The following is a 27168-nucleotide window of genomic DNA, read 5'->3' on the forward strand; positions in this document are numbered from 1 at the left end:
AGCGTGTGTGTGTTTGTGTGTGTGTGTGTGTGTGTGTGTGTGTGTGTGTGTGTGTGTGTGTGTGTGTGTGTGTGTGTGTGTGTGTGTGTGTGTGTGTACAGTGTGACTGCAGCATCCATCTGCTGCTCTCTTCCTTCTCTGTTTCCTCTCTGCATGTCTATGCTTAACTGATTATTTCTCTCTTGTGTGCTTTGCACTGACACCCCTCCTCTTCTTTTCCTCGCCTATTTCTCCTCCCCCTCTATCCCGGTCTCTCGACACCCCCCTCCTTCTCCCTCTTCGCGCTTTCCTTCTCTCTCCATTCTCCCTATGTCCTCCCTATACAGCTCTGCCTGCCCTACATATACATACATCCCAGTGAAAAGCATGCTTACAGCGTGGGCTGGATTCCCCACACTTTCCCTCCCTTGCTCCCTCCATCCTTCTCTCTTTCATCATCTCTCTTTGTGCCTCTCCTCTCATCAGTCATTCTGCTTCTCTCTCAGGTCTCTTGGATGCAGACTGGGAGCAGCAGAGCAGGGACAGAGGCGCCGGAGATGAAGGAGGAGGAAGGAGTGGCCTCCACTGGTTGCCGACAGCAACCCCCCTGTCAGTCACGGCCTCAAGCCCCTCCCTGTCCCCTTGCACCTCCCCTTCCCCCTCCCCCCCGGGACGGAGGGGGTGGAGGCGGGGGGAGGGGGAGGCGGCAGCGCTGGATGCTGCAGCGGCAATATCAGGAGCGAGAGGAGCATCGTTCATTCCTCCTCCCAGTCTCCCCCTCCTTTACTCCATCTCCGCTCAAGCTCCAGTGGAGGCTGCCGACCGCGGAGGCTTACCCAGACGAGAGGCTCCCTTCCCCGGCTGCGGCCCCAGCCCAGGCCCCCTCCCTGGCCCTGGATACCCCGCTTCTCCCATGGAGCCTCTACCCACCCAGGGACAGACACTAAGGCACTACACCGCCTCCCGACCGCGGCCACGACGCACACACACACAGCCCCCCTCCTCAAGGCCCCAGGTAAGAAAACACACTCACAATTTGATCAAGCGTGCAGAAATTATAGAGCATTTTGTACCCATACACACACACACATATAATGTATATATCCATTTATAATCATGCCCCTCAAAATTTTCACTCACACACAATTCATGCGCATATAAAATGTGCTTTATACAAGCATTTGTGCACAGTAAAATACAGCCCCAGTGAAAGACAGAAAGCAAGAGCGAGGGATGGAAAGATGAGAGATATGAGGAAAGAAGAGATGGGTGAAGGATAGAGGGAAGGTTAGATGAGGTAGGAAGGTAATTGCACGACTACAGATGGATCCCTGAGGAGAAAATGGATGGATGGAAATGTAGAAAATGAAAATAACATGATAGAAAAAAATAGTGGGAAAAAAAAGAAATGAAAGGATGGAGGTGCACTGCATGTATGATTGGAATCTTTAGATTAATGCAGCGGATTACATCCACATTACATCTATCTATCTATCTATAAATCTATCTATCTATCTATCTATAAATCTATCTATCTATCTATCTATCTATCTATCTATCTATCTATCTATTTATTTATCTTCTGTCGATCCTCTCCTGCTCTGCAAGTCTCACTTGCTTATCATTTCTATGATGCTGTAGTAATAATGGTAGCCATCTTTCTCTTTGCATTCTCTAGAGCCAATGTAGTGCTGTGTGTGTGTGTGTGTGTGTGTGTGTGTGTGTGTGTGTGTGTGTGTGTGTGTGTGTGTGTGTGTGTGTGTGTGTGTGTGTGTGTGTGTGTGTGTGTGTGTGAGAGTATGTGAGTGCGTGAGAATAGGCACATGCATTTTGGGAGTGGTGTTCCCTGGGTTGTTCCCAGTGCTGATCTCTATCTCTCTCTCTCTCTCTCTCTCTCTATCTATCTATCTATCTATCTATCTCTCTCTCTCTCTCTCTCTCTCTCTCTCTCTCTCTCTCTCTCTCTCTCTCTCTCTCTCTCTCTCTCTCTCTCTCTCTCTCTCTCTCTCTTTCTCTCTCTCTCTCTCTCTGTCTCTCTCTCTGTCTCTCTCTATCTCTCTCCCTCTCTCTCTCTCTTTCTCTCCTGGGAATGCTTTCACTAACTCAATTATTCATGTTTTCACATTAATGGGGGTCTCTTTCTCTCTGCTGTCACAATGTAAATGGAAAAGAGGATTTCTCTTCATTTGTGGTGACCTTGTGACAGTAAATTGCATCTTGCGTGTGATTTGTCATTTGCTGATTTAGTGTTAATGTCAAAAACTGCTTGATGTTTTTCACAACCACAATCAACCTAGTTTTAATTGACTTAGGAACATCTGTGCAGTAGATGATGAACAGTGTGGGTTCAGTGAGTGATGAGTAGGTGTGGGTCCTGAGTGCTTACATCTTACTTATGTACTTAGCTATTTATTGCCTTATAACACATGCTGTCACACTTACTCGCCGTTACTGATGTTCAGGGCTGCAACTTATGATTGTTTTCATTATCAATTCATCTGCAGATTAATCAATACATTTGCTCCATAAAATGTTAGAGAATGGTAAAAAAAAAAAAAAAAATTGAACCCACAATGATGTCCTCAAATGTCTTGTTTTTGTCCAGTAAAAGATATTCAATTTACTGTCATGAAACCAGAAAATGTTCACATTTGAGAAGGTGGAAACAGAATTTAGTCATTTTCTCATTAGAAAATGACTCTTAATGATTAATACTGGATCAACCTGGTAGCTAGAATTTTTTCTACTAATTCTGCCTGAGAGGAGAGTCTTATATTCGCCTGTGCATTGTGGCCTGCTAACCAATCCTCACTTGCCCAGCTATTAAACTGACAAATAAAACAGTCAATCATGAGACTTATTTCCCTGGGAACAACTTTTTATTTTATTCCGATTGGATAATGCCATTGTCGGGTCAAAACCTTGTAACCCCGTATTTCATTTTGGACATATTGGGTTTTTTCCGACAGCGACGATAACTATCAACATCCAAAGAATGGGTCGAGCCTTGCCAAGCGAAAGCATTTTCTTCTCCCATCATGGAGGGCCCCTTACTTCTCAAGGGCCCCTGGACAAGTTTGAGTTTGACATGACTTCATCTAACAAGAGCTAGAACCTTATATTATTCTTAGTATGATTACTAATTCTACACTTATTGATAACATCCACATTGAAATAACAGCTTGTAAACTGTATTGTAAATAGTCACATCCACTGCTTCCACGAGCTGCTGAATGCAATAAGAACCAGAGGAGGAGCTGCTTCCACACACAGCTGATTAATGGACACTTGAGCATATCAAACAAGGGGAATGCAGAAAGCAGTTTTATTTTCACCCTCATATTTTCCTTAGATCTGAAGGGCTCCAAATGTTTTAGTTTGGAGCAGTGGTTTTGCCATCAAACTGTAATGATTTAAGGAACAAAAATGAAAAAGGCAACTCAGCACAGCAAGCTGATGCTGTTAGCCGAAAGGGATTTGTGTAGCAGATTTTACTTGAGGCTTGTACCAAACCGGACTCCTTTCTGCTGCTAAAAGCAACCTTTTTACAAAGGTTCTCTATAGCATCATGCTCAAATGGTTCTACATAAAACATTAATGATCCCTTGAAGAACATTGTTCCACAATGACACAAATTCAAGGCATGTTAAAGATTGTTGTACTGTATAAGAGCCAATCATGTACATGGCCTGTATTTATAGAGGCTATAATTATCCATGTAAACCAAATAATCTAGATCCACCTCAGGTATTTGTAAGTGTCTCTCTGCTCTGTGTCACAATGTTCAGAGCACGTTTGAACATGAACCAGCTTACTAAACAAATAGCCCATAAAAATGTCTTCAGTATGACCATAATGGCTACATACATGGTGTAATGCTAAAACACTGAGGCTAAAACTACTTCATCCTCACCAGCAGCAAATCCATTTAATTCAACTTATAGAGACCCATTCCTCCATGAGCAGCACTTGATTACAGCAGCAAGGAAAAACTCCCCTTAAACAGGAAGAAAGCTCAAGCAGAACCCAGACTCTAGGTGGGCAGCCATCTGCCTCAACCGGTTGGGATGAGTGAGAGAGAGAGGAGAAAGGGAGACACGGAGATGCACAATACAACAAGGAAAGCCTAAGCTTTATCAAAAAGGAAAGTCTAAAACCTACTCTTAAATATAGAGAGTGTCTGCCTCCCAGACCCAAACCTGAAGATGGTTTCACAGGAGAGGAGCCTGATAACTGAAGTCTCTACCTCCCATTCTAATTTTGGACAGGTAAGCCTTGGAGTGCAACTCTTTGAGAAATGATGGTGCCTGACCGTTAAGGCCTTTGTAGATGAGAAAAAGGATTTTAAATTATATTCCAGATTTCACAGGGAGCCAGTGCAGTAACGCTAAAATTGGAGAAACATGATCTTTTTTCCTAGTTTTTGTCAGTACATGTGCAGCTGCATTCTGGACCAGTTGGAGAGTCTTTAGAGATTTGCTAGGGCAGTCTGATAATACAGAATTTCAGTAATCAAGCCTAGAAGTAACAAATGCATGGACTAGTTTTTCTGCATGTTTTTGAGAGAGGATGTACCCGATTTTTGCAATGTTACATAGATGAAAAAAGGCAGTCCTTGAAATTAGTCTCATGTGGGTGTTCTGGCTATTGATAGATATAATTTGGTATCATCTGCATAACAAGAAATGAATGAATGTTTCTGAATTACCTATAGGCAGTGGCGTGCACAGATAGACACTAGGTGGTGCTATAGCACCTGCCCTTTGACCTTTGGACCAAGCAAGTGCCCTTTTGAAAGTTCTTTTTTTTTGTGTATACAGTGTACTGTATGTGGCCCATGTTGACATGATCATCTATAAATGCTCAACGATTAAAAGCGTGTGATGAATAATAATGCCGCAATATGAGCCCCCCCCCCTCTTCCTCCTCCGCACACACCTCTCTTCCTTTGTCAACGTGAACACGCAGAGCGGACACAAACGGAGGCGCGGTGCAGTGTACAGCTGCAGCCCACACACACCTCCCCTGTCCCACCAGCCAGGTAACACATAAATGAATCGAGTCGAGTTATTGTTTGCCCCCTAAGCCTCAGTTCCCAAGCTATAGCGACGCTAGCCCAAATCAATAATAGATATGACATGATGACCACCACACAACTAATCAGTATACGTAAGCTGAATATTTAGTAATGTGTAGGTTTACATTAGGCTGCATAATTAACACTTGCAGGTTTTTTTGGTTTCACACTGCTATAATAAGGCAGCATGCAGTTCCACATGCCACAGTACCCTTATTTTTCACTGAGCACCTGCCCCCCAAAATGTCTGTGCACGCCACTACCTATAGGAAGCATATAAAGAGTGAATAGTATTGGGCCAAGCACTGAACCTTGTAGAACTCCATGTCTAACTTCTATGTACATGAAAGAGTCATCATTAACGTGTACAAAACTGAAATCGATCTGACAAATTAAACCAGCTTAATGCAGTTCCTTTAGTGCCAATTGAATGTTCCAGTCTCTGTAATAAGATGTGACGATCAGTGATATCAAATGCAACACTAAGATCTAACGAGACAAGTATACAGAGAAGGCCTTTGTTCCATACAGTTAGGAGGTCATTTGTAACTTTCATCAGTGCTGTCTCTGCGCTATGATGGGCTCTAAATCCAGACTGAAAATCCTCAAATAAACCATTTTTATGTAGAAAGTCACACAACTGATTGGTGACTGCTTTCTCAATGATCTTAAAGAGAGGGAAGGTTAGATAAAGGTCTATAGTTGGCTAAAAAGCCATAATCAAGGGGAGGCTTTTTAAGAAGTTAATTACAGTACACAACCTGTTACTAAAGAAAGACTGATCATATCTAGCTAACTTCCTTAAGCAGCCTATTTGGTATGGGGTCTAAGAGACAGGTTAATGGTTTAGATGAAGAAATCATTGAAGTTAGTTCAGTAAGATCTGATAGAGAAAAGCAGTCTAAATGTCTATCAGGTGTTTCAGCTGTTTCACAGGTTCCTATGTTTGGTGATATGTTTGGCAGGAGAGCAGGAGGTGATTAACTTTGTCTCTAATAGTGAGAATTTTATCATTAAAAAGTATCATGAAGTTGTTAATACTGGGAGCTATAGGAATACAAGCATCAACAGACTCTTTGTCAGCCTGGCCAAAGTGTTAAAAAGGAACCTAGGGCTGTTTTTATTCTCCTCTATTAATGATGAGTAATCGCAGTGAGCCTATGACACTATCAAAAACCATCAACTGTTGTATTGAGACATTCAGTGAAGATGTTATTGCTTCCTTGTATTTTGCCTGCTGTATTGCACCATCATATTTATACAGTAGCCCAAAGCAGAAAAACCAAATACTGGCTCTAGAGAGGGCCTTTTCCGTTTCTCTGAATTAGGCTCTCTTATATGCTTGGCTGGAGTTGGTGGAACATCAAACCAAATAAAAAGCTGTTGTTATTCTAAATTCTGATATAGTGAAGTCTGCATCTTGGCTCTGTTATTCCAGTCCTGAAAAGGTCATTTTCTAACTTAAATGTCTGTCATTCTGGAGAAAGACTGACATTTGAACTAAACACCAAACAGATACACCCCTCCCTTCATTCTCCTTCAGAAGCTCCATCCCCAAATTCATGGACGTGCATTGCCATGGCAACCACCACAAGATAAATATGGCAGAATCCCAAGTGATGCATCAGCAGTAGATTCATTTCTGTTCCTCTCACACATTTTCACAAGCAGAAAAATGATTTTGTCTCATGTGAGAACAAAGGTCCATCCAAACTGTGCGCCTCTCTGCATCTTCCCCACTTCTCACTCAGCCTGCATTTAGCATCTCTGTCCACAGAGGCAGCGTCTCTGTCCACAGAAGTAGTGTCTCTGTCCACATCAGCAGTGTCTCTGTCCACAGAAGCAGCATCTCTGTCCACAGAAGCAGTGTCTCTGTCCACAGAAGCAGCGTCTCTGTCCACAGAAGCAGTGTCTCTGTGCACAGAAGCAGCATCTCTGTCCACAAAAGCAGCGTCTCTGTCCACAGAAGCAGCGTCTCTGTCCACAGGACAGTATGTTTCCGGAATCACTGACTCTACCTTTAACTCGTAACCCTGTAATATAGTTAACTAATCACATAGCTCCTTGGATAATGCTATGTTACTGTTAATAGTAAACCTGTTTGCTTGGCATGCTAGCAATTGCTGCTTTTGTCAGAGCTGACTGACACAAAGTTTAATCCAAACCATATGCTTTTCTTCTTGTGTTTTTGGCTTAACAAAGGTGATAGAAAATACACCCTCCTCTTATTAGAGCTCCGTGATAATCATTTTGGCATGTGGATAGTTCCAAGGCTTGACAAAAGATGGGCGTCTATTCCCAGTCCTTCCTGTTTGGAGTTTGTCTTCTCTATCCATGTTTAACTAGGTTTCCTCTCATGCTTAATAAACTGTGTACTGTAAATGAAAGGACTGTGTCCATCATCACTGTAATGGAATGGAGATCTGCCATTCTATGTCATCTATGTCACCTTGAAAAAAGAACAATAGGAAAAGACAATACTCCACTAGTTCAGACAGGACATGGAAATCAGCTGCTAAAAAGGAGGTCACGTCATTTTTAACAAAGATAATGATTTTGTTTAGCCTTTCAAAAGGATGGAAAAGCAGGCTAACAGTAATCAGAATAAGGAAATGTGCAGGCAAGGTAACAGATGGCTGTAACACAAGGCAGCATAGGAGGATCTGGCAAATGCATGAGGGAACCTGCTCACTGTCCTGTACACTGTGGAACTGTAAGCAGATGAGCAGCAGCCATGGAGGAAAGTCCCTGCTTACAAGGGCAGTCAGGTGATTCACAGAGGCAGGAAATTCACTGAGGGCATCTATTGGACAGGTTTGGTACAACCAGGTGTACATACACAAAACAAAGCTTTACTTCCACCTGCTGTAGTGTGCCCAGTCAAGCCTGCAGCAGTGTGCAGTGTCCTGCTGCCCTAGCGCTGCTGTGCACCCGCCAGAGCAGTTGTGTTGGCTCCCCTGCTGTGAATTCAGCACGCTTGCTGGGCAAGCAGTGAGCAGCTTAATGCAGAGCCGTAGACACACAAACGTCACTGTATCAACATTTGTTACTGTAAAGGCTTTGATCCTGTGACTGACAGGTTTAGTCATGACAGTAACTTCACCCGCAGGGTTTCAAAGGTTGTTGGACACAGATTAAACAAGAGCAGCCTATTGTATGTAGAAGCATCCATGTCCATAAGATGGCTGTGCGGCTGTGCAGATTGGTGTGTAGAGAAAGCTCTGTTGCCCCTTGGTAACAAGTGTGTGTGTGTGTGTGTGTTTTTTGTGTGTGTGTGTGTGTGTGTGTGCGAGTTCTTGCATCCATACTTGCGTGAGAGAGAGAGAGAGAGAGAGAGAGAGAGAGAGAGAGAGCCAGCAATTGTGTGACAAAGTGCCATGTTGGCATGTATTGCATAGAGACAGGTGGCTGTAAAGGAGGTGGCAGAGAATGAAAGAGAGGCACATTACTTTCGTTGGATGATGGAGAGAGCTGAAAGCTGGAGACAAATACTGCATTCACGAATGGTAAATGTCCCTTTGTTATGACTTGGAAGAATTCAAGTATTCATTTCCCCACCTGGTTTTCATATAGTTTATAGAGTCTTTTGACAAAAATATACATTCATTTTTGTCAATTTATTATAATGTGGTACTCTTACTTTTAGTGTAGCTTTAAGTCTTTTATATTTCTAACTTTTATGTGTTTCAGGTATTGTGAAGCTACAGCTGTTACCTTTAGTACATACAGTTTTTCAATATATTTTCTGAGGTACTTTTTAGACTTTGGGGAGTGATGTGCAAAAAAAGAATCATGTTGTTCTTGCTACGGTGAGGTTAGTGGAAAAAGTACCATTAACCTGTATATACCACACGTACAGTGTTTGTGTTGCTCTGCTCTGCAGCATTACCATACACTCTCTCTCTTCTCATTATAAACTCAGTTTGAATAGAACTGCTCAGTCTTTGTAGTTCCTGCTCACCTAACATTATTACTGCTATGTGCTCTCTGCTGATCATTCAGAAGCTCACCAAAAATATAGTTTACAGTCTTGGTTGCTTGTATTTTGGAAGTAGATGTACTTATTTTGCTTGTATAAACAAGTATAACCTTCAACATGTCCTGTCCTTGTATTTGACTCGTCATCCTATTGCAGCATCTCTAATTATGACTATCTTGTTTTTCAACCTGAATCCTTCTGCTAGTTTTAGTCTGAGCTATGTGTCTCATATTCTGGTGCCAGGGCAGCCTTTTCACCTCAGTAAGGAAATTTAGATAAAAGCCACGACAGTGTTGTTCAGCGCTGTGAAGTGGAAATAAGTGGAAGAATGCCTTTATTTTCTTATTTTGGAATTGGTGACATCATAGATTTGTTAAAGCCATCCTTGACGGTGTTGCTATATATAGAAAGAGGCAGAACAACACTGTGAAATTGTATTATCGACATGTAAAGGGTTAGCAAAATGCTTTGTATCCAAACAAATGCAACTCCAGTACAATATAAGTTAGTTTCTGCAGACTGGGCTTGACCCAGTTAGAATAATGCGTACACACAACAACTGCCCCTCAACTGGAACTACTCATTGCTTAGTCCACAGCAGCTTGTGCACATCCCTTTTTAAAGCCCAACAGAATGCCTTTAATCTACAGTTTCACCAATGATGGAAATGATCTAAAAATGTTGATGGATTAGAAATCAGTATACTGTAACTGTGTAGTATAGTACAGCTGTTTATCTGGCCATATCTTAAGAGCTGATCATTGGACAGATTTGCCCATTTCTTAAAGTGTGACAACCTGGTTCAGAAGTGTGCTCAACAATGCAAAATGAAGACAATAATTCAAATTGAACATATGAAATCAAAAAAATATAAGTAAGGTTTTTCTGTGAGCCAGTCAGTTATGTATGCAGTGTCTATAAGAGTGGTGTGGAGTGTGTGAGTGGGAGACACAAAGCACAGAACATCAGTTGGAAGCCCAGGGGAGGAGAGTGAGAGGATATTGCAGGACTGATAAAGGCTCCTGAACCCAGCCTACTCAGGTTTACTGCATCTCTGACAAGCTCTGAGCTCCACCCTCCAACCTCCTGACACACAGGAGGAAACACAGCTTAGCAGAGGGGACGTTGACATGGGTCCTGGTCTACATACGTGGATAACTGATTCATCCAGACTACAATGTTGACGATTTGACATAAGTCAAGATTTTTTTAGTTATTCAAATCTGCTTAAAATTCATCTGTAGTTGTTGTCATAGCAACAAGTCCTTAAGCCTAAACTTGCAAGAAACATGATCTATTTTCATGAACTCAATGTTTTAATACAATAGTCTCACTTTCTCAGATATATAATGGAAGAATGTTAATATATTAAGATTTTAGATGAGAACATGCAGGTTATTGACAATCATTATGATCAGCTGGTGTAATTACCAATATTTAATTTTGATAATGAGGAGCTATCTATACCTATACATGATAAAAATATAGAACTAAATTAAAGTTAGTACACTGAAAAGAAATGAATCTGAATTTAGTTTGGGATACTCTGAGACCAAGACCAATGAAATGAAAGACCAATGGAGCCAGAATATGGAGCATTTAATATCACATTTGAATCACTGAAGCTTTTTAAATGATTAACTGCAGAATTCACTTTACTGAAAATAGTTCATGCAATTAAGGCTTTCAGTGTTTTTGACCATTTTAATAAGACTGAATGTTCATTGCAGGCTTAAAAAATGCTTATATGTCAAATGAGGAGCCAACATCACTCTGACCACATTCACTGGTAATAACTGTGCAGTGATGAAATAGTTGAAACAGTTGGAATACTATGGAATACAATTTAGAACAATATAACAGCAGTAACAATGTAGGGACACAGAAAATGAGATCCATGAATCTACTCCTCAGTGCAGTCCATTCACTTCATTTAACTGTAATCACATGATAAGCTCTCAGCCAGGCGTATGAATGTGTATCATGGTTTCAACTCTATTCAAGATAACTTAATACAGGATTCATTTTTCGATCCTCAAACTGCATTTAAATTAGCTGGATGAGAAGTAACAGGATTATTTTAGCCTGATAACAGCATGTTAGATTTTGAGGAGCAGGGCCAGGAATACAGCACCTGTTACAAAATGGTTTGAATCCATGTGAAGTGTCCTTGTTGCTAGGATGGTTGTAGCTTTTCTGGTGAATATTTTTGAACCAGACTTGATGTTCAATAGTCTGGTAACTTGAGACAGGGACACATAAATATCACCTCAGTAGTACAGTTGACTGATGATAACAGAAGACACACCAACATTTTTTCTACTACTCACCACTAGACAGACATTCTGCCTCTGTACTTCTAAGTAAAGCTCAAATTAGATGATACAACTTGTTATTGCCATAGAAACAACCACGTTTTGATCAATATAATGAACAAGAAAGTGGGAGGAACAGCATTCCCATTTTTCCAAGCCATATTTGAAATGTTCTTTTCATGATATATCATAAAGTATTGGAACTACAATACATTTTTAATAATAATGATGATGGTAGCATTTTCTCTCATATTGCCTGACTTGCACACACACACACTGCAAACAGAAGCATGGAGTCTTTTTTGGAAAGGAATGAGCAGGTAGAGAAAATGGGTGCATACATGGATGAATGAATGATGGAAAGCAAGAAAAGTGAGGCATGATGACCACTACTCTAGCCTGATCACACTGGACAGGGCATTTTAAAGTCTTGCTGCCATGAAAATAAATAACCAGTCACCTTCCCTCCCCCAGTGTAGACTCTGAAACAGGCAGGAGGCCGTCAGCTTTTAGTACAATACTTTAAATACATCAAACTGAATACTGAGCTTCACTAAATCGACTGTAGCATAGATCATTGTTGCTTACACCAAAACTCTAACCCAGTGTATCTTAACTCTAGGTTTCAATAATCTTAAAGTCCAGCTTAGATCAGGAATAGACACAGCTACACTGGTCCAGCAGTAAGGATGTGAAAGCAGGAATGATCTTTTTTTTTAGGTTGCAGTGAGAAAACATTTGAATATATCAACAGACAAGTCTCACACTTCTCCTCAAATGTTACGACAACATCAAAAACACCCAGATTTTTCCCTCTGCTTTTACATTTGAAGCCAGATTATCTAATGAAAGTTTAATGAACCGCTTCAAAAATATCTCTCACATTTCCCTGTAAAACGTTTTGTATCTGTCAAACGGCGAAGAAAAGACACACGTGTTGGATTTTGTATGTTTCTGTCCTGTTAAAGGTAGACAAAGACGCAGACACTGACACACACACACACACACACACACACACACAATGCAAGTCGTGTGTTAACTAGTGTTTTTTGTTGCAGGAGCCAGTGTCAAAAGTAGAGAATGAGGCCACTGAGGGGATGGGCAGAGTGGATGAAGGAGTAGAAGAGTTCTTCACCAAGAAAATCATCCCTGACTATGCACTGTGAGTAGAACACACACACTCATAAGCAAACACACAAACACATTTCTTTCTCCTCGCCAGATATCCACTTAAGGCAGCAGTGTACTTGCAGTGAAATCTTTGATTATCTACAAGGAGCAGGACTTGAAACCCATTTATATCAATTTGTAATTAATGACTGAAAGCCATGATTGGCTTAGAGTGCCCATCAATCTCCTAAATACCCACTTCTCTACTAGCCAGTGTCGAATAGTGGATCTTGTTGCTGATTTTTAGACTGGAAAATCATGGCAGCTTGGATGCAAGTATTAAATTTCATCTAAATGATCCACCAAACTGTTTCTGGAGACACGCGACGTGAAAATCGGGACCTGCAGTTCCTGAATCTTTGAATCCATTTTCAAATCATTTTAAATGTTATTATTGATCTACTGCATTTATGAATTGCAGTTTTTGCAAAAATGCAGTGTCCTGTAGAAATGATAATAGTAAAGGAGCAGAGCTAATGCAGCCAGCGAGGATCCTCCATGGGCAGAATAGGGAGACAGATGTAGAGCCCATCACTGACTAAACACATGTGTCCCACTGAGAACCCTGCTTAAAGCGAATTGATCTCAAAAGTATCAATACTGCAGTACCTGAGCCTTAACAAAAAATATTGATTTTCATTGAAGCTTTGTGCCAAATACTGCTTAAAGAATGCCTCCTCCCTGTTTCTTCTAAATCACTACAGAACCATCATCTGTGTCCACTTTCAAAGCAGAGATTAGCTGTCACACTTCACCTGGTGCCCCACTTTACATTAGCTTCCTGCAATATAACACAGGCTCTGTCCCAGTGCCCATATTATCAGTATATATGAGTCAAAACCTACTCAGCTCATTAAGACACACCTGATTAATAGAACCATATTCTGACTTATGCAAAGACAAACACACTTCAGGGGCAGCAATGTGTGATACAGTTAATGATTGATTGATCGAGTTATCTATAAACACGGAGCTCTATTGTACAAGAAACCTGACCTGCCATTTTTTAATGATATCTATCTGATCAAAGTTTTAAGAGTAATTCTCAATATCATTGATAAAATGATATATTTAGCATGTTTAACATGTATGTTGACAATGCCAGCTGTGATATTGTTCTTGTCAGTCTCATTGAGATGAATAGAGTTTTAAGTGATAACCATATATGGAAATTCTCCCAAAGCTGTGTAGTATTTAGACATGGATAATGTTAGCTTCTTCATGTCTTATGATTACAACCAATCCTAAAACCAACAGCTGGACAGATGTGACACAGTAGATGGTGATGAATTGTGGGCGTTCAGAGGGGTGATGTGCATCACAATACTTGCCTGTTTCCTAGTGGCTGGGACAGATGAAAGCTCTCTCTCTCTCTCACACTCTCTCTCTCTCTCTCTCTCTCTCTCCCTCTCTCTGTCTCTCTCTCTCTCTCTCTCTCTCACTCAGACACACGCACACACAAACAAACACACACACACACACACACACACACACACACACACACACACACAGAGACCAAAAAACACAGCTATATTTGATACTGTTTCTCACCAGTTAATAAAAATGTCACCAGCTGTAATATTTGCAGTCTGTCAACTTCAGTGTCAGTACCACACATTTGTTCATAAATATCAGAGTTGATCACAGGAAAGAAAAGAGCTGCCACAACAGGGACACAAGGAGGGAAAGCCTCAGTAAACAAGTGTAACCCACCAAAAGCTCAACAAAGACACACTGCATTCACTCTGTGTGAGGAGGAACCATTGTATCTACCTTTCAGCTGCAGTTGTGACAGTAGTAGTAATAGTTGTAATAGCAGAAAATAAATAATGATCAATCATCATTAACACTCACTAGTGTTGATGGATGCAGCTTATGATATTTCACTATAGATGACACAAAGATGTTGATACATTCAGTTTCAGCACGTTTCTTTAACAGTTGAAAAATGGAACATTTATTCATAACCATAAATCTAAATGACACTGTTTTGTCATGCAAGGTGCATTTAGGTTACTCCAAATGACATTAAGTGTCAGTGATACAGACCCTGGTTGTACTTGGTATCAGATATAATAGATGCCCTGCAATATCCTAAAAAAAATATACCCACAATTATAAAATCATGGAAGTCCACATACATACACATATACATATACATACACATATTAACTGGATTAAAGTAGTGTGAAATCAGCCTGCAGAGCTCAGCTGTGAAAACTGAAAGTGAAAAAATGAAAGAGATAATTTACCCATCACACACCTGGCTCATTAGAGAGTTTGTTTCCCCCACAGCTCATTCACCAAACAGCATGATGATGATGTGGAGGAGTCTGCAAAAAACCTGGATTATGTTCAATCACAGAATTATTGAACATTCCCTAGCAACATATTTTTAATGCATTATTTCTACATCTGTGCACAGCAACTAGAGCATGATTAAAGTCAACTGCATTAGAAATGTTGTTGAGACATTTTGTAATTAAAGTGTTGATGTGGAGCTCTTTGATTTCATTTCTAGTATACTGCTGCCCTTATACATCACATGCATTAACACTATTACCACACACAGATGGTGTTGGCAGGAGTTACACACTGGTGTGAGGGTAAAACTCTCTCTCTGGACTACTTTGGTCCCTGACTATTCCACCAAACGTCCAATACTTTTCCATGATAAAATGCTCTTTCTCTCATTTTTCAGGCTATTCAATTATTACAATCCCATGTTTTTTGTTTTTTTTTTTGCATTTTCAAGAAAGCAAAGGCCCCACGTCTCCTGATAACTGCTTAAATAACAGTGTATAGTAATGTAAGAAAAGTGTTTGTGATTCCAGCCCGGTAGCTCTATGTGTAGATTTGCATGGTGGATGTTTTTGTACTGTTTGATAAACCCTGTGACCCTTCAATGTAACACCACGTAAACACACACTCCCTGTCTGAAGTCTGTTCTGGACCCACCTCAGTTTGCTCTTTCAGATTACCCAACGCAAAATAATTTAAGATGATGCTGTGTTAAGATGGTGCAGCCTTTAGCCTGAAGAGACTAGATTTCAAGATTGTAAGCACTCAACGCATTACTGAGTGTGCCACTGGCCTCTTGTTGGCTGATTAGCACGTTATTTTGCCTTAATCACTGTGACTGATGTCATTTTCAGTCAACACTGAAGCTGTGTTAGCAGTGGCTAGAGGCAGTAAGCTTGTTGTGTAACAAAATAATCATAACTCAAATGTTCCCTTACTCGCTTTTTCACAGCTGTCAACCAAGTCTCAAATAGAGCTGTTCAGACACTATTACATGACAGAAGTAAACAGAGCTTTGGCCTCATTGTTGTATATGGGGGAGATGACAGTCCCTGTCTCTGGTGTGCACAATGAAAGTCCATAATCATTCACTGATGACCTTTGACCTCTCTTGAGCATTCTTGGTGTGGGGTTTAGCTGATGTTGTCTTTTTCTGCTGTTCACTCAGACGCTTGTCCAGGGTCCTTGCTGTTTCTTTTCCCCTAGCATTCTTCCTCTTGGGGGGGATCCTGTCTTTTGGGTGTACCAGCAAAGATCAGGTTGACACAAGATGTTTCATAAGCCCTACCATGTAAAGCCCTACTGATATTCTCCTAGTGATCCCAAGATTCTCATCATCCACTACGGTTAGTGGACCCTAACCCTTCAAAATGTTGTCCTGAGGAATTAGGTTTAGGGTTTGAAGGGTTAAGGTAGATCCTCACCACTCTGAGCCACCTGTGACCTGATGTCGGTTCTTTACACCATAACCTTAATCAATTGCTATATTTTTTGTAACCATGACCAGCAAGTTCTGGTGCTTAAACCTAACCAAAGCTTGACCAAGGCAAACATACAAGCAAACAGTTCAAAGACATTTTGGAAGGCACTGAAAAATCATGATGTCTTACTTCTGAAAACTATGTCAGTCTAGAAGTCATGCATAGACAACATGATGAAGTGATGTACAAGTGTAGATCTCAACCTGCTTGTGCAACTGTAGGAGATTTTGTAATGATATGTTAGACAGCTCTCTCTACCACCGTCATATCATTCAGAAGAATGGTGTTCATCCCCCCAGTAGAGCTTCCCATTCTTGAAGAATCCATGACTGGGAGACAATAAGCTGTGACATACTTACATACTGTTGCTAGTAAACTAAGATTAGCATTTGTACAGAACAGAATCCAGACATGGCACCACACACTCCGTCTTCTCTTTTGGTTTTATACTTTCAAAATCAAACAAACTACCTGTCTACAACACACAGAGATCACATGTCTCATGACCGTTGATGCAAGTTGACCTGATAAGCTTGGCTAGTTGGTTGCTAATCTATTTTATACACAGTATACCATGTACCATGCTCACATTGTTATGAAGAGAGGAAACATCAGTGCCTGATGGTGGATGTCCTGGAATGTGGGTGAATATTTCACATGTAGAGCCTCTGAAAGATTTATGAATGGAGTGATGTTGAATTTTCTAAGACTAGGTAATCAACCATAGTTATACTCCATCTTTACACTTGCTCAGCAGAAGAGAAGTGGGTGTACCATTGTAACCATTGCGGTCAATAACACCTTAGTCATTAGTAATGTCTTCTAGTTAATATTATAAGACAAGATATTAGTCAAAACTTCCTTTCTTCTGCTCCTTCTCGTCAAAGTTGACGATGGTGCTAGATGAAAAGTCAAATGAAAATTAGGGGTCATCCTCTAGGGACCATGAATATCCAGACCAAATTTGATGGTAACTTTGCCAGTGGTATTCTAGATATCTTGCTCTGGACCAAAGTTTTGAGCACACCCACCAACTGGTTGAAATCACCAGGCCATGCCTTGTTTTTATTGGGGTAACTCTTCTGGTCAGTGTGATTGAGTGTAACACCACTGAGAGGTGTTTCTGCTCTGTGTGATGTTTGCATGACCTTTTTCGTCGTCTATCTGAACTGAGCATGTGTCTTGAGGCCTCTAGCAGTAGTTGTAGTACTGAGTGTCTCTTCTTGTCTGTTGCTCTTTCTGCTGTCTCCCTGCTGCAGAAAAGGCCGGTGGGAGGAGTCAGACTCTGCCCAAGTCACCCCCTCAGAGTCAAGCTCAACCCCCTCAGCCTCAACCCCCTTTTCCTCCTCGTCCGACCATATCACCTCCTACACCACCACTGTCACCTCCCCCTCTGTCCCTCCGACCGACACATCCTTCACATCCACGGATGTTCCATCCCTCTCTACATCCTCCACTCCCCCCACTTCCTCTTCCGTCACCTCGTCCACCGCTCCCACCACCACCACCACCACACTTCCTACCAAAAACATCAAGAAAAAGTTTGGCGACTTCTTCGCTTTCAAGAGGGCTCGAGTCGGGAGAGCCGCCAAGGCAGGAGGGGGAGAGGGAGGAGGAGAGGCGGTGAAGGTCAAAAGGACCTCCATTGCAGACCTCATTCGACCCCTCCGAGAGGCCAAAGAAAGGGAGAGAGAGAGGGAGAGGGACAAGGAGAGAGAGAAGGAGAGAGGGACAAGATCAGGGGAGGATGCTAACGTTTCTAATGATGCCGCCACCACAGAAGGAACCGTTGCCACCGGCCAACATCTTGCAGGCGATGCGAGGGAAACGGTGGCGCCTGCCAAGACATTAACCACCACGACACCTCCCAGTGAGACCCCTCCCTCATACCCCATCATCGCCACAACCCCTGACCTCACCACCGCTACGCTCTCAAATGCGGAAGAAGAGGCGGTGACCTCACTTCCTGACTTGCCAGGCCGAACCCCGAGTCCCGTGGTCACTTCCCCTCTGACCGAGCAGGAGCGGAGCAGCATGCTGATGAAGGAGATGAAGATGGGAGGGACTCCGTATGGAGAGAGGAGGCTGAAAGTCACCAAGAGGTCACTGAGAGAGGGCAAGAGCCAGAGTCTCATACTGCTGACGGGATTAGAGCCCGAAGACAAGGATAACACACACAGTAAGGTCAGTCTGACAATACACTGAGCACACACACACACACACACACACACACACACACAATACATTCCACATACTGCCATAAATATTGCACAATTCCCCTTTATATTACACACAAAATTGTTGTTGCAGTTATTACTATGCGGTTTCATATACATTTCATAGTTGTGGTTCTCAAAGCAGTAACTGGTGTGATTAGAGTGCTGGACATTTTTTATGGATTACAAAAAGCCATATTCAAGTCAGAAGATCACACTAAAAAAATGTTACACATTACACTTTGGTTTGAAGTTGTCTCCAGTAACATAATATGTTATTTATTAGAAGTTAATTGGCTAGCTCCTGAGCAGTTTCCATGTTGTCTCCAGATTAAAACATGTTGGATCAGTATCTATCAGCTCCAAAATATAACTGCTGATATTGTTCATTTTTCCTTGCATTTTATCTACATTTATCAAAATGCTACACACCCACAGCAACAGTATGGTCCTGGCACTTTCTGCATGTGTGTAAATATTCATGTGTACTAAATGTGTATGTATCCTCCTCCAGAAGCATGTATCTGAGAGCACATCTAGTTTTGAACAGAGGCTGCAGGTGATGCTGCACAGAATGGGCGTGGCCAAAACTCCACCTGCAGAAACCAAGTCCAACCAGGTAGGATGTGTGTGTGTGTGTGTGTGTGTGTGTGTGTGTGTGTGTGTGTGTGTGTGTGTGTGTGTGTGTGTGTGCGTGCGTGCGTGCGTGCGTGCGTGCGTGCGTGCGTGCGTGCGTGCGTGCGTGCGTGCGTGCGTGCGTGCGTGCGTGCGTGCGACGATACAACGTGAAACTTCAATCATGTATGAAACACTTTGCCAAATAGACAGGTTAACTATTAATTACTGGAGTTCTGGCTTAATTCAAAATGTGTTGCATGTGTTTATTTTTCATTAATTAAAGAACACTCCACTTCTGACAAAATGACACTGATTTAGTAACACAATGAAACAGTGTAAAATGTAAAACAACTGTGTGATGTAGCCTTGCCTGGAATACAAAAGTAGTTATATCCAGGATTTTCTGAACTGGGGTCCTTTGAAATATTGAATATCACCAGTGTTAGTAGTCTAAACTCTGTTGATTTGAATCCCTGTTAGTTGTTATGGCAACTCTTCTTGGTTTCCATAAGTGTAAAGTGTTTACTGACAGGAGCACAGGTCAGGTTGTCCTCCTGTGCTTTAAATAGAGATGCATCACTCTATATATGTATATGTATAAAGGGAGGGGGCAGTGGTGGTGTTCATGTACATGATGGCTTGTCATCACTGTGAAGCCCCACATCGCCTCATCATGGTTGTATGTATGTATGATTTACCATTGATGTTGTGGTTAATAATTGTGTATTCTCGTGTAGAGTTCATTCATTTTCTCATAGAGGAGAATCAGATTATGTATTATCCTGCTGGTAAAACTTTGTCAGGTAATAAATATCTTGTTGTGTCATTAATTGTTTAATATCGTCCAAAACATCTGTTGTAGAATAAAGACGAGGAGCTGAGAAAAGCCAACTCTGAGGGTAAGTGTGTGTAAAATAGTGAAGGAATGTATTTGTTCCTATCACTAGATCCCACATGTGTTTTGTATTTGAATATACGTTTGTGTTGTGGTTCATCAAAGTAATGAAAGTATCTTCAGATGTAACTGAATGAGGCTGAAGCTGATGCTGAATTGGGGAAAAATGTGAATAAATTCTCTGTTAAGAAACCTTGAAGAAAATCAGATTGCATGAATAACCCTGTGCCAACCGCTGCATATAGAACATGTTCTGGAACTTATTTATGTAAGATATGTAGGTTGTATGATACATAGTTGTTTTTATGTTTAATGACTATACTGTGGTTACATCTGCTACTTCCATGAAGCTCCTACTGATGTGATATCAGCAGTGGGTCTAACTGCTGGTAACAAGTGTCTCTCACTGGGCCGGTGTACATTATTTCTACTGTATCTCACTGAGCTTTAAACTTGAATTGGAATTTTTCTTTAAATTTGGTTGTTCTTTCATTCCAGTCTTATCTGAGTCATCAACATTAGTTTGGAGACCTGCCACTTACAGCTTCAGTGTATCTCAGTGTTGTACACATTGTATTCACTGCTGTAAGGTTTGGATTCAAATGTTACTCTCTGTCTGTCAGGTGCTATCCTGGACAAACCTGAACCACCTCCTGCATACATGAAGCCCAGAACCATGTCTACATCATCAGGTATAAATGTTACCCTCCCTCCATTTCTGAGAACTAACAAAGATTTGATCCTTTGATATCTTATCCCACTGTACCACGGTGCTCCATTATTACTGCACTATTAAAAACACATCAGTGAGTCACACTGTTGCACCGGCTGGTTTATTTTGACTCGGTCTCATACACACCGTCCTGCTGCAGGAAATGCTCACTAGAGCAAGAAATGTGTATTAATGTGCCACTGCCAATAGTCCCCAACAAATGTACCGTTTCCTCCTGTTTGAGTAACATTTGCTACAGACTACAGTGAGCAGCTGAGCTCTTTTTACAAATGAAACCATATGTTTGTGAAGCATTTTAAGGGAAGTCAGAAAGTACTGAGGGACGGACTAACATTGTTGATTTTGGTCTTTTCATTAGATTTGTCAACAATATGAAAAATATAGAATAATATCAGTTTTATTCTGTTAAGCTTAAAGGGATCATTTGTTGAGTGTCCATAGTCAGTGTATTGTCTGCAGTAGATTTGGGTCAACACAGTCTCAGTCTGGAGAAGCAGACAGGAGTCCCTGCACAGAAGCTAAGCATTGTACTGCTGTGGACAACAGCACAATGTATTATAGCCTCCTAAATAAAGACCCACCTAAAAAAATCAATACCAGTTTAAGCGTGTGCTATATTTAGAATATTTCCACTGCTTAACTTTGCCGTCAGACAGCCTTTCCTTTGGCGCTACAGTTTCTCAGCCCTAGAACTTCCATATTCCTAAGCATGGCATGCACTGTATTACACTGCAGATCAGCTGTTTGGGTCTGATCGTGTTGTTGCAGTGTAATTCAATGTACAGCATGCAGATGAATATGGATGTTTTACAGTTCTCCAGTCTGGAAGTGTGCCGACCCCCATCTACTACAGGTAATACACTGACTATGAACCTCATAAAACCCCACTTCCTAAATGACAAACTATCCCTTTAAGAAGTTTAGGTGGCGAATCCATTGAGATTCTACTGGCAGTCATCTATAACTCCCTGTCTTCATGGTTTCCATAAAAACTATGATACAATCAGACATAAACCACAGTCATTATTGAAGTTCTGTGTTTTCATGTTGCTTTTGAGTCTCTGTGTCCTAGACTCACTGGTAACAAAGTGCAACATGGGAGAGAGCCTGTAACATCATCAGCATAGCCACTGGCCTGAGCTGTGTGTAGATCAACCCTCCTGATGTTTCAGGGCCTGTGATGAGACAACACAGGAGTGTTTTATATGCATTAGTCCACATGTGTCTGAACATCTGTTCAACCTAAACTCACTGATTGGACCAGCATGCATCATTCATGGATCAGACGTCATGGATCACCACTTACATACAGTCTCTCACCTTCTCGTTCGCAGCAGACCCCAGGCATCCAATGAGAGGGCTGGACCACATCCGGCCGGACCCTCCCCTTTACCCAAAACCTGCCGTCCCCGAGCGTCCCGTTGGCCCCCTGCCACCCAAACCTGCCGTCGCGGCCAAGCCTCCCATCCCGACCCCGTCTGGTCCCGCAGGAGGAGGAGCTCGTCCCTCCTCCGCTCCTCCTTCCAGCAGCTCAGCAGAGGGAGTCCAGCTCAGAGCACACACACATGATGGCAGGAGAGCAGAGAGTCTTACACAGGTAATAAAAAGACTTTTAATAAATATCATCATTAAACAATAATCCCTTAAACTATCTTTAAAGGAATCACTACATATTATTGTACAAACATCCTGGGAAGTGTTGGACCAGTTCAATTTTGACCTGATGATGACACAAGAAAGTCAGGGTAGCCATAGTCTGTAGAATTCATTGTTAGTGTCTATATCAAATGTAAATAATAATCAAATAGTTGTTGTGTGGTGGGCTGACCTGGTCATTTTTTTTAGGCGCAGGAGAACTAGGGCACTACCAGCTGGAGAAGTTCCAGAAAGATAGAATAAACTATTGTTAATCTGTCTGAGTGGAATCAGTTAAACAAACCAACATGGTGAAAAAACATGATCTATATGTTCAATCAATACTTCAATTAATCTTTATTTATATAGCAACAAACCACAACAAAAGTCATCTCAAGGCACTTTACACATAGAGCAGTTCTGGACTATACTCTTTAATTTAAGACTGTACTCTTTAATTCAAATTGGATTGAAAGTAATGGATGTCCACAGGATCGAGACATAGATAAATTTATTTTTTGATTAATAGCTGAGGTATTGCTATAAATCCTCCTGGAATGACAGCTGTCTAAAACGTGTTGTAATGTGCTCCATTATAACAGTGTCCACACAGCGTTTTGTCTCATATGTTTGTGAAGATCCAGTACAGACACAAACATAAATCTTTGGAGGAAATATAAATACTCAAATGTGAACTGAAGGCACAGAAAATAATCATAATATAATAACAATAACTTTTAATACAAAGCAAGAGACACAACACAGAGAGCAGTAACACGACTGAAAGTAGAGGACAATGAAATACAGTCAGGAGAGATTATGAAAATATAATAATAATAAAATAAAATGAGATAAAAGACAGTAACAATAAAGAAAATTCATCACATAAAAGCTAGTCTGTAGAAATGTGTTTTAAGAAGTGATTTAAAAGCAGTTACAGATTCTGTGAGCCTTATTTCCTCAAGCAGTCCGTTCCAAAGCTGAGGGGCCCTGATGGCAAAAGCACGATCCCCTCTATATTTCAACTTCGACTTTGGAACAGCCAGAAGGGCCCCACCTGAGGATATAAGGCTGATGCTCATATGGAGTCAACATATCTGATATTTGGCTTTGAGCTAGACCTAGACATGCTTTAAAAGTGATCAGTAAAACCTTTAAATCCACTCTAAAATGAACAGGGAGCCAGTGGAGAGAAGCCAGGATTGGAGTGGTGTGATGTCGTCTGTTCAAACCAGTAAGAAGCCGAGCTGCTGCGTTCTGAACCAGTCGGAGGCGAGAGAGAGAACTTAGTGTTAAGCCAGAAAGGAGGGAGTTACAGCTAGTCTGGACAAAAGGAAAGCATGAAATAGCATGAAAATAGGAACTATCTAAGAGCCCAATATGATTGATCCTCTTTATTCTATTTTTAAATGCAGCCATTGTTTTAGCTGAAATGAGGAAGAGCATAATAGAATGTTAGTTTCTGTCATGTTGATGGTGTATAAACTCATTCACAGCTCACATCAACTGGATTCATTTCTCTGTGTGTTGAAGTAGCAGCCAGAGGCCAAGCAATGGGCCTGTTCTGAACAAACACAGGGGGGAGAAAAGAGAAAAAAAAGAGTGTAAAATAAGCAAAACTGTTCAAACCATGACAGAAAATGTGTTTATGAATGATCTGAAGCTGATTATGATAACATGATGACATGTTTTCAGTTCCAAATATATTAAACACAAGGTCTTTAATAAAAGATCAATTAATTTGCCTCTTAATTAGTATCTGACTTAAAGGAGTACAATACTTTCCTCTTCATTTAAATCCACTTAATATCAATTTATTCATGTTTTTAATATGAAAAGAGAAGAATCATATTCATTTCATGTGGCTGTAATTAACTGATGAAATACATCAGCTACACCCCTTAAAACACCTTCATTTAATAAACTCTTTATTATGAGTTTCAGTAGCTTTTAGGAGGTGCATGGCTTTCCTCTTTATACTTTATACTGTTGAATGTTACTGTTAGCTTTCTTAGCTCATGTCAGTCATAATATAGCAGACATGTTGATGTCACAGCCCACTGAGCAGCCTCTGATTCCCCTCTCCAGAATGAAAGTCAGGAAGGTCCCCGGGGTGCAGCTCCAACTCCGTCCCCCAGGAAAGAGCTGCTTCCTCCAGCCCCGTCTCCATGGAGGGGTCCCAGCACACAGGATCGCTCTGAGAAAGCACAATCAGTGACCGACGGTACGTCTTACACAAGTGATGAAGAGCTAATCCAAATTCAAAGGAGGCTCGTGATAGTCTGCACAGTCTCCACACATCTCTGGGTCATTATCACCTTGATGTCACATGATGTCACATGCAGTGTTGGGGAACGTTACTTTTAAAAATAAAAAAATTAGTTATAAGTTATAAACTACATACAGGCTTATAAACACATACCTACATCACTGCAACAGGCCAATACACACAACTTACACGTTACTGTAATGTTCTTGCTCTTATTTCTTCTCACTAATTCTAAATAATAATATTTCTACCAAGTGAATGCTGTCCCATCTGAGCTGCCGTACAGGTGTGCAGTGATATAACTGGAGCACGTAGTCAGGTGTCTGCCTGCAAAAAAAGTAACCAAAAGAATTTGTGGCGGATTTTGTGGTAAAAACGTAGCTACAGGAATAGTTGGTTAACATAATAACAGATTACCTTTTTGAAAATTTAACTGAACAACTGAGAACTGTGGAGCTAACACGTTAGATTACTGGTTACATCAGTCTACAGAATGAATCAATGTGTGAAAGCATTTAGAGTTGCATCCACTTAAAAATATAAGATCCATTATTACAGCGATCCATCTTTCTCAGTCACTCCAGCATTATATTGTTATACATTTATAATATCATACACATATGTTTAATAATGAATACACTGAAATGGACACAATGACTCAATCTGTCTAATTTCAAGAAAACATGCGTATTTTAATGATGTATGTATATGTACTCCTTCAGAGAGTCTTCCCAAACCACGCCAGCACCTGAAGCCCCTCCCACAACGGCGAGCTGTGTCCGTCCATGAGGACGCTCTGGCCATGACACAAGGTGAGACATGTTTAATGAAGACATAGTGAATTCCAAAAACTATCAACACAATGTAAGAAATATAAAAAGCTGAAGCTGATAATTAAATATGTTGGTCTCCAAAAAGTCTCATGCTCCTCTCTCTGTCTCCTTCTCTCTCAGAGCTGAAGGCTGTGTTACAAAGGTCGCCCATCCGTTACCGGGGCAACAGAGGGGATCTGCCCACCTGCACCGAAGATCCAACCAGTGGTGAGGAAGCACAAAGGCCACAGGAGGGTGAGGGGGGGTGGAGGGGTGGAGGGAGGGGCTGTTTGTAAGTCATGCTCAGAAGCTCCTTTTTAAAAATGTGTTGTTGTTTCTCAGAGGTGAAGCTGTTCTTCTATCTGTCTTTTGTCCTCCTGCTCAGTCTGGAAAACAGGGAAGCAGGCAGCTGAAGAAAAGAAGGAGGCAGGCTGCAGAGGGACGCTAGATCAAAGCAAGCACCCCCCTCAAGAGGTCTCTGGGTTTCCCTCCTCTGCAGCTCAGGCTCAGAAAGAAGAAGCATCAGCACCGAGACTCTTCAGTCCCACTGCAGCAGTCGATAAACCTCCGCCAACCCTGGAAAAACCCGCCCTAACCCCCACATCCCACGTCAAGGGCCCCGGCTCAATCTCATCCGAAACCCTGCAGCGCCCCCAAGCGAGCCCCCCGCCCCACAGGAAGAAGAGCCCCGGCACGTTAGCGGCCACGGCGGACGTAGGTAACAGCACACAGGAGAGAGGAGAAGCGGTCTCTAAACAGCACACGACAAAGGCAGAGCCAGCAGACCAAAGAACTGAGCCCCCTCTCTCTGAATAACACACAGACTCACCTGAGGAGGAGAGACACACCTGGGAGAGACTGGAGGGGAAGGGGAGTTGGGGGGGGTCTGTGACATCACCGAGATCAGTAAGCGGGAGGGTGTAAGAGGTCTGAGAGCAGCTTGAATGTTGTTCCCTCCTGTGTGAAACAGGATTGGTAGTGTGGCCCAGCTGGAAGACTCACATCATACCAACATCCCAGGTTCAATCCCCGCAGCAGCCAATGTGCCCTGTTGAAGTGTCCTTAAGCAAGGCACTGAAGCCCTACCTGTCCTCTCCTTGTGTTGTACTGTAGAAAACAGCTGCTATGTCCCATGTCAGCGCTCGTCTCTGTGGAGGTCAGAAGGTGCTTAACCCATTACAAAAGAAGCCTTTATTTACCCAAATGATGCTCAATCAACTCTTTATGCTATGAAATGATCACATGACCAACAACAAGTATTTTCAACAATCAGTCAGGGTCCACTCATCTGGAGCTTTCTATCATGTCAGACAGTCTTCAACATGAGATGTTCAGAATAATGGAAAATTACAATATTCCATGTGAGTGAGTGAGTGAACTCATCAGCTGATAAACAGCATGAGGATAACTTAATGGTTAAAATACAATGATAAAAGTAGCAAAGATTTTAAATGCCCAACCTGCACCATCTGTTTTGGTTTGTATGAGGCTAACCTGCCTTCATATTAATTTGACTGTATATTAGTTATCATATTTAATCCTCAGTAGCAGTTCAGCAGCTGGTCCTGTCACTATGGTAACCAAGCCCCCAGGAACAGCGCCAGGCTTTGAAGCCAATTTGACCTAGCATCCAAACTGTGTAATTACAACCTCCATGATGATACTTTTTTACTATAAACTTAGATAGT

The 27168-nt window shown here is 41.6% G+C and overlaps 1 protein-coding gene across 1 annotated transcript in view; it reads left to right on the plus strand.

The window, feature by feature from the left end:
• Positions 1 to 26328, plus strand: part of carmil2 (capping protein regulator and myosin 1 linker 2) — a 52396-nt gene extending 26068 nt beyond the window's left edge. Inside the window, exons 31-41 of the mRNA XM_062420927.1 lie at positions 486 to 994; positions 12409 to 12512; positions 17562 to 18486; positions 19033 to 19137; positions 19999 to 20035; positions 20655 to 20723; positions 22099 to 22361; positions 24488 to 24623; positions 25391 to 25480; positions 25622 to 25708; positions 25866 to 26328. Coding sequence (XP_062276911.1) covers positions 486 to 994; positions 12409 to 12512; positions 17562 to 18486; positions 19033 to 19137; positions 19999 to 20035; positions 20655 to 20723; positions 22099 to 22361; positions 24488 to 24623; positions 25391 to 25480; positions 25622 to 25708; positions 25866 to 26296 — 2756 coding nt within the window. The 3' untranslated portion in view covers positions 26297 to 26328. The remainder of the gene's footprint in view (positions 1 to 485; positions 995 to 12408; positions 12513 to 17561; positions 18487 to 19032; positions 19138 to 19998; positions 20036 to 20654; positions 20724 to 22098; positions 22362 to 24487; positions 24624 to 25390; positions 25481 to 25621; positions 25709 to 25865) is intronic.
• Positions 26329 to 27168: the final 840 nt, after the last annotated feature.

This window comes from Scomber scombrus, chromosome 6 (genome assembly GCF_963691925.1).
Source record: "Scomber scombrus chromosome 6, fScoSco1.1, whole genome shotgun sequence".
NCBI classification, from domain to species: Eukaryota; Metazoa; Chordata; class Actinopteri; order Scombriformes; family Scombridae; genus Scomber; species Scomber scombrus.